A 15,037-nucleotide genomic window follows, 5' to 3' on the forward strand; every position below is an offset into this window, starting at 1 on the left:
CATGAAAACCTTGGACATGATGGAGTCAAATAGGTCTCCTGTAATCCAAGTAGCTCTGAATCCCCTGGCAACTCCCTCCTCAGTCCTATTTTTCCTATCTTTCCTCTACAGTTATAGTCTAGCTCTCCTGAAAGATGAAAAAAAATCCTGAATAGAGAAGACAGTTAAATATAAAATACTTCAAATCAATAAAATGTTCTTTGTGGCTGTTTTCCTGACAGGAGGGATCTGTTCTCACTCTCCTTAACCTCAACGCCCTCAAGAAATTTCAGAGCACACCAAAGATAGAGACTTTGTGACAGCAGCCAAACCACAGTTGACAATCAACCAAAAAAGCCTTAAATTGGGATGGGAGGGAGGGGGAGAACAACTTCATTTGTTTGTAGGTAAAGAGATCCCTCTGCTGGTTTTAGGGGATAGTGCAGGAATTGCCATTTCCACGTCTCTCTGCTTCATTAAGGTCCTTATTTAATTATGGGACCAAAACATCCACTGCATAAAGACAAGCTCATTTCATCTTTTACGTAATTGAATATAGCAGGAGACTAATCCCTAAGTGAAGAGGATCAGACTCTGGATTCAGGCAGGACTCTGCTCATTATGCCCTCGTGGAAGTGACAGTGGGAAGACTTCAGCAAAATCCACACGGACAAACCAACCAGGTAAGTTTTTATGTATGTTTTATGTCAAACCCTCAGCACAAGGTGCAGCTTTTTGTCAGAGGAAGAAGAGAAGAAAGCTGCTCACTCACTTTGCTGCAGCAGCTGGGAGTGCTGAGAGCAGAAGTGCTAACCTAAGTGCCTCCAGCAAGGCAAAAAACCCTCGGCAGAATATGAAGCCGCAAAATTAATGAACAGATAGAGCATATCATTTTTATGTTAAATTGTGATAAATTAATCCCCTGCTTTGGGTCTTTTACAAGCAGAAGTTATTAAATTCACAGCCTTTACAGTGACCCTGCTAGGAGGGCAGAAAGCAGCTGAAGTTTGGCTTAAGGTCACAACAACTGGCTGCTTCCTCCTGGTTTGCACTAGAATTTGGGAGAAAGTTGAAGTAGTGTAATTTAAGATAACCTACAGACCTGCAGCAAGAAAAATACAGCAGAGATAGACAACATGCATTGTTCTGCGTGCTCAGATTCTCCCATCAGAAAAACTGAACCCAACAGGAACCGTTTACCACTTGCTAATGATTTTTTTTCTAGGACCTAAATATCAAAATATTATTCTAAAATACTCTGCTGTGCAGACTTTGTGCCAGAACTTTCCTCAGCTTCTTGGCTACGTGTTAGGCAGTGTTAGACATTCACCTTTTCAAAAGTTATTTAAATGTAAAACCTTATTTTGTTAGAAAAAGACCTGCTAGAAGTGCTGAATTATTTTTAGACTTTATGAAAGGAAAGGGGGAAAAAAGTGATAATAACATTAATGGTTTTGTCACTTCTGCTCTTCTGTAGTTGTGCTTCATCCAGCTCCTTCTCCATTTTCTCTCTTTCCAAATTCAAATCATTCAGCTCCTGATCAGTCATCTTAATCCTCCTTTGTAGTCTGCGATTCTCAGCATCCTTTGTGAGGTTTTCTGAACGTAGTTCTGCTAACAGGGTCTCCTTCTCCATCAGGAGAGCTTGATAATCTGCAGCACCCTGAAACAGAGAGCAGGATTCAAGCTCTAGAAGGATGTTTTGTGCAGCCTGGAAGTCTTTATTCCTGTGCTACCCAAACCTGCTCCCCTGGACCTCTTCCCAATGAAATAACAAAACAGGGAAAGTGTTGCACTGAAAATTTTGTGTACTGATGTATCACAACTTTCCATGACATCCAGTGCAGGATAACAAAGCCTGAGACAAGTAAGAATGAGATAAAGGTTGATGTGCAGAGGAGTCCACAGTGCAAACAAGATCATAACAGTATTACTGGTTCCCAGAGGTTTAATCACATAAAGGTTTGGATCTGGACTAGGGCAGGGAGTTACCAAGTCTTTCATAGGCTCATACAGTCATTAAGGCTGGAAAAGACCTTTCAGATCAAGTCCAACCACCAACCCAGCACCAGCACCACGTTCACCACTAAACCATGTCCTCAGGTGCCACATCCACACATTTTCTGAACACTTCCAGGGATGGACAAAACTATGCTTATGCCCAGTGGAGTTAATATGAAGCAGCAAGTCTGATTTGTGTTCTTCCCCACCACACACTGCTCCTCCCCTGAGGCTCACATGGAGGGGACAGGAGCAGTGGGCTGTGCAGCACAATCTACTCACAGAGAACTGCCTTCAACTCAAGTGTGTAGCTAAGTAGCAGAATACTGAGGAGAAGGACTTGCTCTGTCACCCACCGTGGAATATGCATTCTGTGGACAGGAGGGATTAGTTGCACTCTTTTTAAACTTAGAACTTTGAAAAAAATAATCCAGGTCTCAGGGAAATGAAATGGTTCAAATTAAGAATCATGTTTCAAAGCAGGAGTTCCACGGTATGGAAAAGCAAACCTAAGCCATAGATTCAGACACAAGTGAAAAGGACCTGGAAAAGAAACAGGATGTGCTTTTCTCAATAGAGCATGTCTAAACCATGGGGCTAAGTGAAATAAAGGGGTTTTGAAGAAATGGAGGAGGACTAAATATTCCTGCTCCATTAGACTCTGCAATCAGGGTCAGTCACAAAGGCTGCAGGTGTGTGCAGGTGTATCCACCTCTTCCATCCCTGCCGAGCTGACACCAGGGGGATGAACAAACAGCACAAGAGAAGACTCAGCACAGCCTCTAACCACCACCAGTTCATTGTATCAGACTTGAGATGAGTCTGAAAACATTACAGGAGACATTTCATTGTCTATTTTAATATCAAATCCTTCTTTTCTCCCGTTTTACATTGTAAGACCTTTATAATGAATAAATTAGCATCATGAAGTCCTTTCCCCTCCACATACAGCAAAGAATTACCAAACCACATTTTCACAAATAACATTCCCCTGTTTTATAAATAGTGGTTTCACATTTATTAGACAAATAAATCCAAACAAGTGTCTCATACCCAGTTCAACTCTGCTAACACGAAGCCTGTGCTGGTACCATAAACAAAACTTAGGTCAACAAAGAAAAGGTCAAGATCATCTCAGCTCCACAATTATCTGTGTCTGTATTTTTAGCTTATTTTGCTTTCAAAAGTTTCTCTCTTAATGATTCTCAGTTGTTACAGAAGAAAAAAAAAAAAATCAAGATACAAGGTAAATTATTTAACATTCCATTGTTTCAATAATTGGATTTGGGAAGTTTCTTTCAAAGTAGGAAAAAACTAAACATTTTAAACAACATCTTAAACTAATTTCCATTCCTCTGCTTTCAAGGATACAAAGCACTACCCACTGTGTGGGATTATGGAGAAGGGAAAAACAGGGATGGGGAAAGTCACATCAGTGACTTGTTCTTACCTTGAATTTCTGGACATGTGCCTTGTGAGTTGCCTCTCTTGCCTTAGCCAATGAAGCATTTAACTCTTCAATTTCAGAGCCAAGCTCCTCGTTCTTTAAGTAAAGTGAAAGGAATACTATGTAGAAAGAGTTATTCCCAAGGGTTGGTTATTCAGTAATAGCTATCCCATCTCATCATCCATTCAACCAACTGCTCAAAACCCTTCCCAGAACAAAACCACCAAACACGTCAAAATCAATCTTGCACAAAGGAATTCCTGCTCTCATACAACACTCACTGCACTGCCTATCACTCAAGTTAAGTAATTCCCATTCTTCCACACAATCTGACTTTCAGCTGAGGTTGACCTCTCCTCTTTCAGCTGCCTTTGACAGCTCCACTTCTCAACAACATAAAATACTCCTGGTACCTTGTAAGTGGTGCTCAGAGCTGATAAAACTCAGTGTGCAACTGAAAACATTTCCCCCTCAAAGTTCTAAAGGGAAAAAGTATCAGTAAGTATCTTTCTCCTCTCTCCTCCAGTCAAAAACTCAAACTTCAGACAAACAGAACTGCTTAGAGATACAACAGCAGTGATCAGGAATCCTCCTGGTTACAGTGAGATCAGCCAGATCCTGTCACAGACACAACCCCCTCCCAGGGAGAGTTCAACAAACCAGCAAGATCACAACCACCATACCTCTTTCTCCTTTGCTTTTAAGGCAACAGTTAGCCCTTGGATAGTTTTATCTCTTTTCAAACCATTCTTCTTCTCAACAGCAAGTTCATTTTCTCTCTCTTGTAGCTCTTCTTGGAGTGACTAAATTAGATTATGTGAAAGTTGCATTAACTTCCCACTAAGAGATAATGTAACTGCACATTAATAAGGACATTCCCTCAGAGCCTTGCAGCTTATTACTCAGATTACCAGCATAAAATATAAGTCCCAAAATGACCCTCATCATGCTAAAGATGTGCCTGGAATACAGAATAAGAGGGCTAATCTCACGGGCTGGTCATGAGGATCAGCTTCAATATTTGATGTGCCCCTATCAGCTTTGCTGAAAATTGTTTGAAAAACAAGAGAGGCTTTCCTGTCACCTCACATGAAAGAATTCACCAGAGGACTTGCTCTGCCTCCTTTCAAGTCAAGACCTCTCTGTACCTATGGATAACAGAGGGAGCCCAACACACACTCTAAGTGGTTGAGGAAACAGAAGCAAAACTAGAACTTACCTGAATTTTTTTTTCAAAGGAATTTCTCTCATTTTTAAGCTCCATTCTAAGAGCCTATAAGAACAAACAGCTGTTATGGTCATGTAAATTGATTCTTCATACATATGTTACTCATTAAGTATTAAAATGAAGCAAAATGAGCTTGAAAACCTTGGAAGTGAAGGGAAAACTTAGTATATGGCTTGAATCAGTATATGATTGAATCAGTTGCTTCCTGAAGTCTACAAACCTACCTAGGCACAGTATGAGCCTGTCCAAATGAAGAATAATTGAAACAAAACACTAAATAACCCCCTACACCACATGTTCTTCCATGAGACAGGACAACTGCACTTGCTGAGTCAATAAAGGTGCATCTTTATGTGACATTTATCCTTGTCAGCAAGATGCTTTTAGCCAGGGAGGTTTTAATGAGCACTTTTTCCCTGGGGAGGTTACAGAATTATTTGCTTTAAAAATTAATCCTATATCAAACCAGAGCTGTGCAAAGATCCTCCTCAGATTGTTTTTCTCCAATAGTGCATCCAAAATGATCACGCAGCCTGTCCAGCTCCTCTCAAGTGACTGAGGATGACACTGTGTTCACCTTGACACACAAACACTTGGGAATGCAGGGTGGCTCTTCCTGGCAAAGACTGATGTAACTGCAAGACCACCCAGAACTGAAAACTTTTCATTCCACTCATCAGACCAATATAGAAGGTTCTCTTGTCTATGCTTGACATAAAGTGTGTAGGTACTGATCAATATTAAGTTCCAAAACAAAGGGGAACAGAATTTCTCAGCAGCCTGACAGGCTCCATGATTAACTTTCCTAATCCTGCCACCTTTCATTTCTTGTTTGAAAACCAGCAGGGAAAAAAAACACAAAAGAGACAACAAGCCTTAAGACTTGTTTCCACACTGCAGCTTTCAGGATATCTGTCTTCCTGCTTAAGAGCCAAGTGAAATAAAGCCTGATTCTTGCATCTTTAGTGAGTTAAAGGCTAAACTTCCACTTTATTTCATGAGATTTTTTTATGCCCCTCTCCCTCACCACAACCTTTTTTCCAGACCATAACAGCAGAGACACTTCCCAAGAACAAACTCTCAAGTCACATTCTTATTATGTCATCTAGTAAGGGATCTATTAACATCTAGTATTTCTTTAACACATCCTTCAGTAAAGCAATGCAGAGTATCTGTAACAGGCATAAAGTCAATGGGAAACACAACCTCTCATTGAGTGAATGGATAATAAGGATGAATATTGCTCACCAAGCCACAGTATAACCAAGGAATGGTAAGGAAATGGAGAAGGGAGGAAGGAATAACTACATAGAAGGGTATTTTTAAAAGCTGGGTGAAGTCATTCACTGTGCCATGCACAGAACCTTTATAATCCTACCCCACATGAGATCTATAACATACAACTGCTCAGGCAGTTCCTCACCTCTATCTCACTATCTTTTTCATGCCTCAAAGCTGTAGTAAGTTCTCTGATTTTTTCTTCTGACAAGTTCCCATCACATGATCCACTCTGAGACTTCTCCTCTTTGAGGTGTTGAATTAAAGCTTCTTTGCTTTTCAGTGATTGATTCAGTTGCTCTATAAGCCTAAAATTATAAGATTTTTAACATTAATCTTGCATCATCTACCACCAATTCCCCAGTCAACCCTGTAAATCTTGCAGACAGCTCTCCCAGGTGAAGACTCCAGACAAGACTTGTAAAACTTAAAGGAAGACTTTAACCAATCCTCCCTCCAGAGAGCCAGGAAAAGTGCTGTAACTTCAAAGCAAGTAGAGAGGTTTGAGCTAACTGCAAAGTGCTCATTGTTGTTTTCCTTCAGTACCACTTCAAATGTTAACACTCAGGTTTCAGTACTTGAGTTACAGCACACACAAAACCCTTATCCATCTACTCCCCTTCTCAGCCCACACAACACATCCTTCCATGCCAGCACCAAGAGGCCCTCAAGCACTCCGTTTCATCTAAACTTGTATCTCAGCTGAACAAGGGAGATGGTCAGGATCACTCCTGTAACCAAGGGCAGGACCAAACTATTGAAACCTACATCCATGTCAACTCCTCACACTTCAAGAGTAAAGAATTTCAAGGTTAGGAAATTCACTGGCAACAGTTCTGACCTGTCCTTCTCAGCTCCTGTAACCATATCCAGGTCCTTTGTAGGGGCATTCATAATTGAAGCAAGTTTCTGCTCAGCAGCTATTCTCAGAGCTTTCTCCTTCTCTGTCATTGCAAAGGCTTTTTCCACATCTTCTTGGGCAGCTTTAAGATTCTGTAATTAAAAAACACACAATCCTAGTGCCTCTAAAAACAAAATGCTCATGAAGTTTTCCACATTGTGAAGTTTGTTCTACCAAACATAAGTCAGGATGTTTAATTTAGGAACTTTAACCAAGTAGTTCAAGCACTTTGCAGCAAATGCTTCTGAACTCTGTGTCTGCAATGTCAAGATTAATCCATTTCTGTGGCACAGAAGGAATTTTGTTTCAAGGAAATAAAAGAAACACCCTAACTGATAACAGAACTGGAAACAAAAGTGCCCCTATTGCTAGGGTTTTACATTTAGCTACTATAATTTAGTGTGAGGACAGTGGGACAAAACCATCATAATAAATAGCAAGACTCAAATTAAAGAGGTTAAAGGAAGGGCTCTTTGAGGCAATGAAATTAATCTTCCCGGGCTCACTGTAGCTAATTGGAACTCTCCCCAACAGCATTTATCATCTTTTGCAGGAATTGATAAAGTATGAACCAGACATTTTTTCTCTTGAGCAGCAAAGGAAACAGAGATAACACCCAGAGATGCCAGTCAATCTCCTCTGGGTGACCCAAGTCAGGGAGATGGGGAACACCAAGAAAAATGGCACCACACACTACATCAAATTTGTTTCAGAGCTTCATTTTTAGATTGCAAGCTTCCCTGCTGTGCTAACCCAATTCTGCTTTCTATGAAATAAAAGCCTTCTTGGAGCCTAGCAAGGAATTCCTCTCTGTCCTTCAAGTCTAAATCAAAAAGCATCTCTTTGGGGGAGGAAAAGCTCCTTCACCACTAACTTCCCCACTCAAGCCCTCTCCTGAAAGGTTGTTCTGCCAGGACTCATCTGTCAGCCAAGAACTCTGAAGGAAATTACTCTTTGTTACTACTGCCTGGATCTATATAAGTACCTGGTGCTGTGTAAACCAGTGACTAATGCCACACTGCAGTGTTTGCTTCGTAACAACAATCAAATTCATGTCAAGGCCAACGTTATCTTCAGGCTACAGAAAGCACTTGATCTTCAGGAGGCTAAATACTTGCCCTTCAACCTTGTCAGGTCTGGGAAACACCAGTATGACTGGCTGGTTTGGTACAGAAGTAATTTAGGACCTTCTCTACCAATCCAATAGCACAAAGAATGCCTTGAGAAATTCCAGTTCCACTACACTGAAGGAAAGTCATGGAGATTCCCCTCTCCTCCCCCCTGAGGAGCTCATTGCTTTAAATGGACTTCAGTAATCCTTGTGAGTCCTTTCCAGCTCAGGATATGCTATGATTCCATGATCCTGGTGGAAAAATATGAGCAAGAGATTGCCACCAGTATCTTCCATTCTTTAGAGATTTGAAAGCAAATCTTGGAATTAATCCACTTGTGTTATTTCTCTTTCCTTACAGAAGAAGCACCAGACATGGATCTCCCTCATAAACACAGCTACAAAGCCTCACACCTCACACCTGAGTCACACCTCACACTGCAGAGAGTCAGTGATGCAAACCAGCAAACACAGCTACAAAGCCTCACACCTCCAGAGAACTGCAGAGAGTCAGTGATGCAAACCAGCCATGAGCTTCTGCATCCCTAGAACATTTCCAGCACAGACCAATATCCAGTTTGTTCTTTACAAGGAACTGAACTTCTCCTTGCTTTGAAGGAAGCATAATATTCATATGAAGAATTTTTTTTGCCTTTACACTACAAAATGAGGAGAACATGAAGCAGTTCCTCTGCAAAGCCAACAGCAATGGCTCAACAACAGAGAAATAAACTGTCTCAACCAAGGACAGCAAGGAATTGGGAAAAGACCTGAAAATAAAGGCAGATCCCAGTATCAAATCTCACACAACACTACAGAAAGTACTAATTCCTTACCACTCCTTCAGCTTCACTCACTCACCTCTTCCAGAGAGTTTATTCTGCTAGTCAATGTTTCCTCCATCTCTTGTTTCTTCTTCTGTGCCTCCTTCACACGCTGCAGCTCAGCATCACCACCCTGGGCCAAGCTTTCAACTGCCTTGCTGAAAGACAGAAATCCCATTGCACATCAAAGTGGAAAACATTTCAAGTGTGTGTGGTTGATGGGTTATGCTCAAGCAAGTGACTTCTGCTTTACCTGTACCTGCTTGTCACTCTCAGGTTAAATACAAACATCTACAGACAATAGAGCAGTTTGGGTGGTACAGTCTGAGTCCACACAGAGTCTTGTCACAGGGAATAAAGAAGCATTTTATAGGTGTGATGAAAAAGTGAAATATTTAATAGTTCCTTCATATTTTTAAGCTTTCAACTACAGTATCAAGCCTTTGGTAGAGCTGCATTTTCACAGGAAGCAGCACTGGAATAAACTGAAGACCTGCAGCTGCTGAGAACTCACCAACTGCATTTTCAGTGTTTGTTAATACCTTGTGAGAGAAGAGCAGCTAAGTGGTTCCTTACTAAACACAGGATGAGCTCTGGCTTATGATTGCTCCCTAAATTTTGCTTGCTATCATGACCTTGTGCAAGGTTCTCTTCCAAGCACAGCAAAAACCCTTTGAGATCCATGAAGAGACCACACAAAGATTCACCTGGTCCTGAGAATATACTTGAAACTTAGCTGCTCTGACCCACTGAGAGAAGGCAAACTGGGGACAATTCAGTGCCATGGGAGAAAGTTCCAAGGCCACTGAGGCCCACGGAGCAGCCACCAGCTGTCAGTCATTGCCAGCCTGGATTAGTTTTGAACCAGACATGTCTAGAGAAGTGCCCTCAAAATACCACTAATTACTCCTAAAGCATTAGGAAAAAACCCAAACAGGAACAAATCCCAAGTAATGGACATCAAGAAATATCCTGGTACTTACTAGGCCTTGATGAGCAGTTTCTCTCTCTCCTGCAGTTCCCTCTTCAGACTTTCTATCTCAACCTTGAGCTCAATGTTCTAGAACAAGAGAATGAAGTGTCTGGAGAGAACTCAGAGGTCACCAAACCCGAAAGGTATTGGCAATGCATATATTAACTTTTGTGTGGACCAGCAAATATAAAGGATCATTGGGCTAAGAATAGCACAGAGACATTTCAGCTGTTAAAAGATATTTTGCAAGGGTCAAGTCTTTAAGGAATCTCAAAAAACATTTAGGACCAAGCAATACAAATCCCTACACTTAACCTCTAGCATGGTCATGTTCATTTGGTTATTACTGAAGCATTAGGCCAGAAACAAATAATCACACTAAAATTTCCAGCAACAAGCAAGACTCAAAAGTTAAGTGACAGGAAACCTCCCCACAAACTAACTCTTCAAAAAGATACAGATGTGCTCAGTTATTCTAAATGCATACAATTTTGTATATCTCTTCAGTGGGACCTTCAAACTTCTGCTGCATTCGCTCCTCCAGGAAGTAAATACGAAGCTTCAGGTTGAAGTTTTCTTTTTTCAGATCAGTGATTTGCTGTGAAAGAAGAAAGAAAATGAGGAAATGATGTCATGGGTTTCAAATTAAGTAAAAACTACTATCATTTGGGTTTGCTCTCCGTAGTGTAAGACTGGAACTCAACCCCCTGGATGCAGTTTAAGATGTAGACACATGTGGGTGACACACACATATACTGAGTTAGGAAGGTGTTAATTACAGCATGTGATACCCAAGTCCAAATTAAACATCTTTCCCTCCAAGCCTGTCACCCAGGGAGCTACAAACACCCCAAGCCCTTCAACAGGTTTGTATCTTCTACAGCTTCAACACATAGCACAGGACAGATTTTCCTCCCACCATCCCAGCTATAACAATTTTCCCTCATCTCCATTCTTCACTGGAACAATAATCCCACTCCAGTCTATCCCTCCTGAAAGTTTTGGGATTTGTTTGTGGGGTTTGGTTTGGTTTGAAGACACACAGGGAGGCTGGAACACACAAATGTTGTGTGTTTGTCTAAGATGTTATCATGGATGTTATCATTTATGATAACACCTTGTGTTTATTTTTAGCCCTGCAAAGCACATAAGCAAATAAAAATTACAAAATAGTACTGTTTACAAACTTATATGTTTGCTGTGCAGACAGTGCTCTTTAGAATAGCCCTTCTTGAAATATTAAAACATTGACCAACTTTACAAAAAAGAATGCAATAAAGTTTTTTAAAATCTAAAAATATAAGATAAAACTTGACCAAAATACAGGAGTATTTTGTAAGCAAAAGCTTGGGAAGGAAGACAGTTCATGGGAGCCAGGTAGCCTTATTCATGGGAAAAGCCACAAGCACACAAGGCATGTGAGCCCAATCCAACACCAATAAAACCTTTATCCCCTCCCATATTTCACAGTGCAATTCTCTGGGGGAAAAATTGCTTCTCATTTTTAACCTTCTGAGTAGAAGCAGTAACACAGCTGATGGTTTCATTAAAGAGAGGAGTTTCCCTCTAAATTTTGTTAAGAGACTAAGCATAAAACATTCATTCAAATAAGACTTGTGTCCCCTGCCAGATGCTTTCAGCAAATGGAAATCTAATACGTTACAGAGCTACTAATAAAATATTTATGCAGCTTTGCCAAAGCAGTTCAGTGCCATTTGTAAAAATTATTAGCGAGACAACTTCTGAGATACTTGGCTTGTGAAACCTTAGATTACTTTCTGTAATAACTGCACTCACAACCTGCATCTGCAAACAATTCTTCAGGTTAATAATCCCTGCCCAGCAAGATGCCTTGTCATTCCTCACACAAGTGAACAACATCCAAGCAACTGAAAATGCAGTTGAGTCCATAAACGTGGTCAGTCACACACCCTGGAGCAGCCTGTCAGTACACCATCCCTCACAGCTGCTCTCTGCTCCTTCAGGAAAAGCCCAAGTGACAGAGACCCTCTGAAACTGCACCAGTTGAACATCTAGTTAGTCTTCACACATCCAATCTATTCCTGAGTCAAAAGGAAAAAACAATCCCAAAAGAACTCAGCACACCACAATTCCAGTCACATGTATTGCAGTGGCAAGAGAATGAAACCAAAGAGCTTGAGGGTAATATCTTCAACAGGCAAATAAAACAGGCTATGGAGTCATAAACCAAGGAGTGAAACAAATGTCATCGCTGCTGTTCAGTTTCTCAGATGAAAGTTAATTCAGGCAGACTACAATTAAAAAGTTATTGCTTAATAAAAGACAATGTGTAAAATGTGAACTAGTTCACACTGCAGAGATTCTAATGGCAACACTCTCAGCTTAGGCATTTGAACTAAGTCTTAATTCCTTTATGCATTTTGATTTGTTTTTAAAAGAAGGAATGAAACCCATAGAATCATAGAATTTAGGGGTTGGAATGGACCAGGACAATGACACTATACAGAATATTCCACACCATGGACAGCATGGCAGCAAATCCTAGCTCAGATGAGCTCCTTTCCAAGTCTGCATGGATGCAAAATGGCATCTGTCAGCAGTGGCTGTGGCTTCACAGCACAACACAGCTCTCACCAGTAGAGGCCATTTGACAAGACACCAAAACTCTAAGTAGGTTTGGAGTGACAAGAAAAAAACCCATAAACATTATTACTCAGTTCCCTAACTTGATACCCATCACCCTTTCTACTCATGAAGGCTTAACAACCCATACCAAGGTCCTCCATCAGAGATGCCTTTCACTTTGCCCATGGAATTGTTTGCTATCACAAGGTGTTTCCCCTCAAATTCCAAGAAAGTGGGACACACCATAAGTAATTCAAAAACTGCACCTCTAATATTCTCCAACTCAGCACCTTCTCCAGGTCTAAACATAAAAGGACCTTTCCTACATGGATCCACCTTCTGGCCCACCCAAGGGTCACAACATCCATCCTGTTCCCTCTGAGCTGCCAGGCCTGGAGCTCTTTTCATTACAAAGAGTTATAGAAATATCTCTGTTTAATGTAGATTCTTCCTCCTGTACTTGACTGGATCTTTGAGCTTCATTACACTGCTGCTATCCATCAAAATTCTCATCCCATGGGAAGTTTTCCAGTTCAGTTTAACATGAGGGGTCTGTAGGAACCAGGAAGCCACACCTGAAGGGAGGCCCCTTCTCCTCTACATCACACAGGACAAACAAGCACAGATCTTTTTTTTTTTCCTCCCTGATACAACTTTTTCCTCCTGTGCAAACAAACGCTGCAGATAATTAATCACTTATTCTAGACTGAGGCCTTTGGCAGTATCACAGCACAAGATGTTAAGCACACACTGATGCCAAGGCAGTGTCTGTCTACTCCAGCCAACACAGAGAAACAAAAGAGGAAGTGCAGTAGATACAGACTGTAAAAAACATCCTTCACCAAAGGCTTCCCGAAACGAGCTTTAAATTCTGAGCATAGCTTTCTCCTCAGGGGGTATGAGGCCCGGAGAAACTGAAAGAGTTTAGAAGAAACACTGGTTTCAAACACAGTGTAACTAAAGGTAAGAGCAGCAAGAGCAGCACAGGAAACTGCAGACACAGGGCAGAAGCAGCAGCCACAGCCCTTATCTGCAGCAGTCATCTCAAAGATTTCCGACTGCTCTCCCCTCCGCAGCTTCTTCACAAAATAATAAATGGTTTATATCTTTTATCTCTAGCTCTTAAAGGGGAAGTTGCCCTGCAACACAGCTCTACCACAACCAAATCATCATTCACCAGATATAAACAACTGGCTTCATCAATTTCCATAACCAATACAATTAATTGACCTTAAAAAATAGAATCATTTCCTTTACCTTCTAGTAAGGGCCAAAATAATTTTCTCTACAGAACTGTCACAATGACACTAGCTCAGAAGTACTCCAAGCACACTCATACATAATCACAAAGTTAAAAGGCATCACCCTACAGTCAATGAACTAAAAAGCCAAACCCTGTACTAGCTTCAATGAAAATAAACTTGATGTTTCCCTGAAATAAATCAACAGCAGATGTGCAAACCAAGTTCTGATATTTCTGGTGACTTGCAGGAACTTTTTGAGCAGAGGGTGCCAATTTTTGTTTCACAACTTCAACACAGCAGCTGGCTGCTCTCAACAACAAATTTCCGCCTCAGTTTTGAAAGAAACACGTAAGGACTGGAGGTCCAAAGCACAGACAGGGACATCCACCTGGTCACACCTCCAGCAGATGTGTGTCAGCTGGCACAAACTGAGAACCTGACCCTGAGAGTCAACACTTCAGACAATGTGCCCGAAGTACCTTGGCCATAAATCTGTCAACAAGTCTCATAATAAAATTCTGCTTACATTTTCGTAGTCCTTCATGGTCCAAGCTCGAGTTGGTGAGACTGTGCCTTCTGCCACATCTGGTAACCCTAGACAGTTAAGAAGACAGAACAAGTTCAGACAGCAGAATCTCTAAGCAAGGCCTCAATTTGGCAAAGGGCTGCACTAATCTAAACATAACAAAAGTACAACCTATTCTGGGAAGTGAGGGAAGCATTGCTTTGCCCCTTGTTTATCACATGTTAGTGCTACTTAGTACACAGATTCTTTTCTGAGCACACTTAACCTTCCAAATTCCAGCACTGAAACCATGATGCACACTGAAATTAGGCTATGTGAGGAGCCCTGTCAGCAACAAGTCCTCAGAGCAAGTCCAGAGGACACACATATTAGAATTAATTCTAATATGTGTGTCCTCTGGACTTGCTCTGAGGACTTGTTGCTGACAGGGCTCCTCGGCTTCCACCTCAGACTGAGGGAAACCATGGAGAGAGGAAATGGACAGAAAGTATGTTCCTAAAATGTAAACCCTCCTGAATATACCTGTACTTATTCTGTTTGCACACACATCCTACAACTGCCACATTTAACAGCTGCACAACTCATTTCCACTCAAACCAGAGTGAACTTGCAGTCAGAATAATGACAATGTATAAAACATGTAGCACTTACATCATGCTAATATAAAGATGTAGCTGAAGATTCAGACTGACTCTCATATTAAGTAAAAGAATATATTTCATTTAAAGTAATTTCCAAATTGTTATGCAACTATGCAGAGCAGTCTTGAAAATAGCCCAAGGAGCATCAGCCAGTGGTGCTCACATCTTGACATTAATTAATTTCACAAGGCTCTCCTAGAGCAAATGCACAATGTAATAACACTAATGGGTATGTACCTTATATCTGCTTCCTCCTCTGAGCAAACATCTTCCTGGT

At 41.1% G+C, this 15,037-nt stretch overlaps 1 protein-coding gene across 1 annotated transcript in view; it reads right to left on the reverse strand.

Annotated features, from left to right (window-relative positions):
- CDK5RAP2 (CDK5 regulatory subunit associated protein 2) overlaps positions 1 to 14,230 on the reverse strand; it is a gene marked incomplete at both ends in the record, with an annotated part of 64,923 nt that extends 50,693 nt beyond the window's left edge. The window contains 10 exons of the mRNA XM_009085248.1: positions 1,424 to 1,642; positions 3,431 to 3,523; positions 4,111 to 4,230; positions 4,647 to 4,700; positions 6,079 to 6,241; positions 6,775 to 6,926; positions 8,807 to 8,927; positions 9,753 to 9,829; positions 10,230 to 10,340; positions 14,120 to 14,230. Of these exons, the coding sequence (XP_009083496.1) occupies positions 1,424 to 1,642; positions 3,431 to 3,523; positions 4,111 to 4,230; positions 4,647 to 4,700; positions 6,079 to 6,241; positions 6,775 to 6,926; positions 8,807 to 8,927; positions 9,753 to 9,829; positions 10,230 to 10,340; positions 14,120 to 14,230 (1,221 nt within the window). The remainder of the gene's footprint in view (positions 1 to 1,423; positions 1,643 to 3,430; positions 3,524 to 4,110; positions 4,231 to 4,646; positions 4,701 to 6,078; positions 6,242 to 6,774; positions 6,927 to 8,806; positions 8,928 to 9,752; positions 9,830 to 10,229; positions 10,341 to 14,119) is intronic.
- Positions 14,231 to 15,037: the final 807 nt, after the last annotated feature.

Source organism: Acanthisitta chloris, unplaced genomic scaffold (assembly GCF_000695815.1).
Source record: "Acanthisitta chloris isolate BGI_N310 unplaced genomic scaffold, ASM69581v1 scaffold8772, whole genome shotgun sequence".
Lineage (NCBI taxonomy): Eukaryota > Metazoa > Chordata > Aves > Passeriformes > Acanthisittidae > Acanthisitta > Acanthisitta chloris.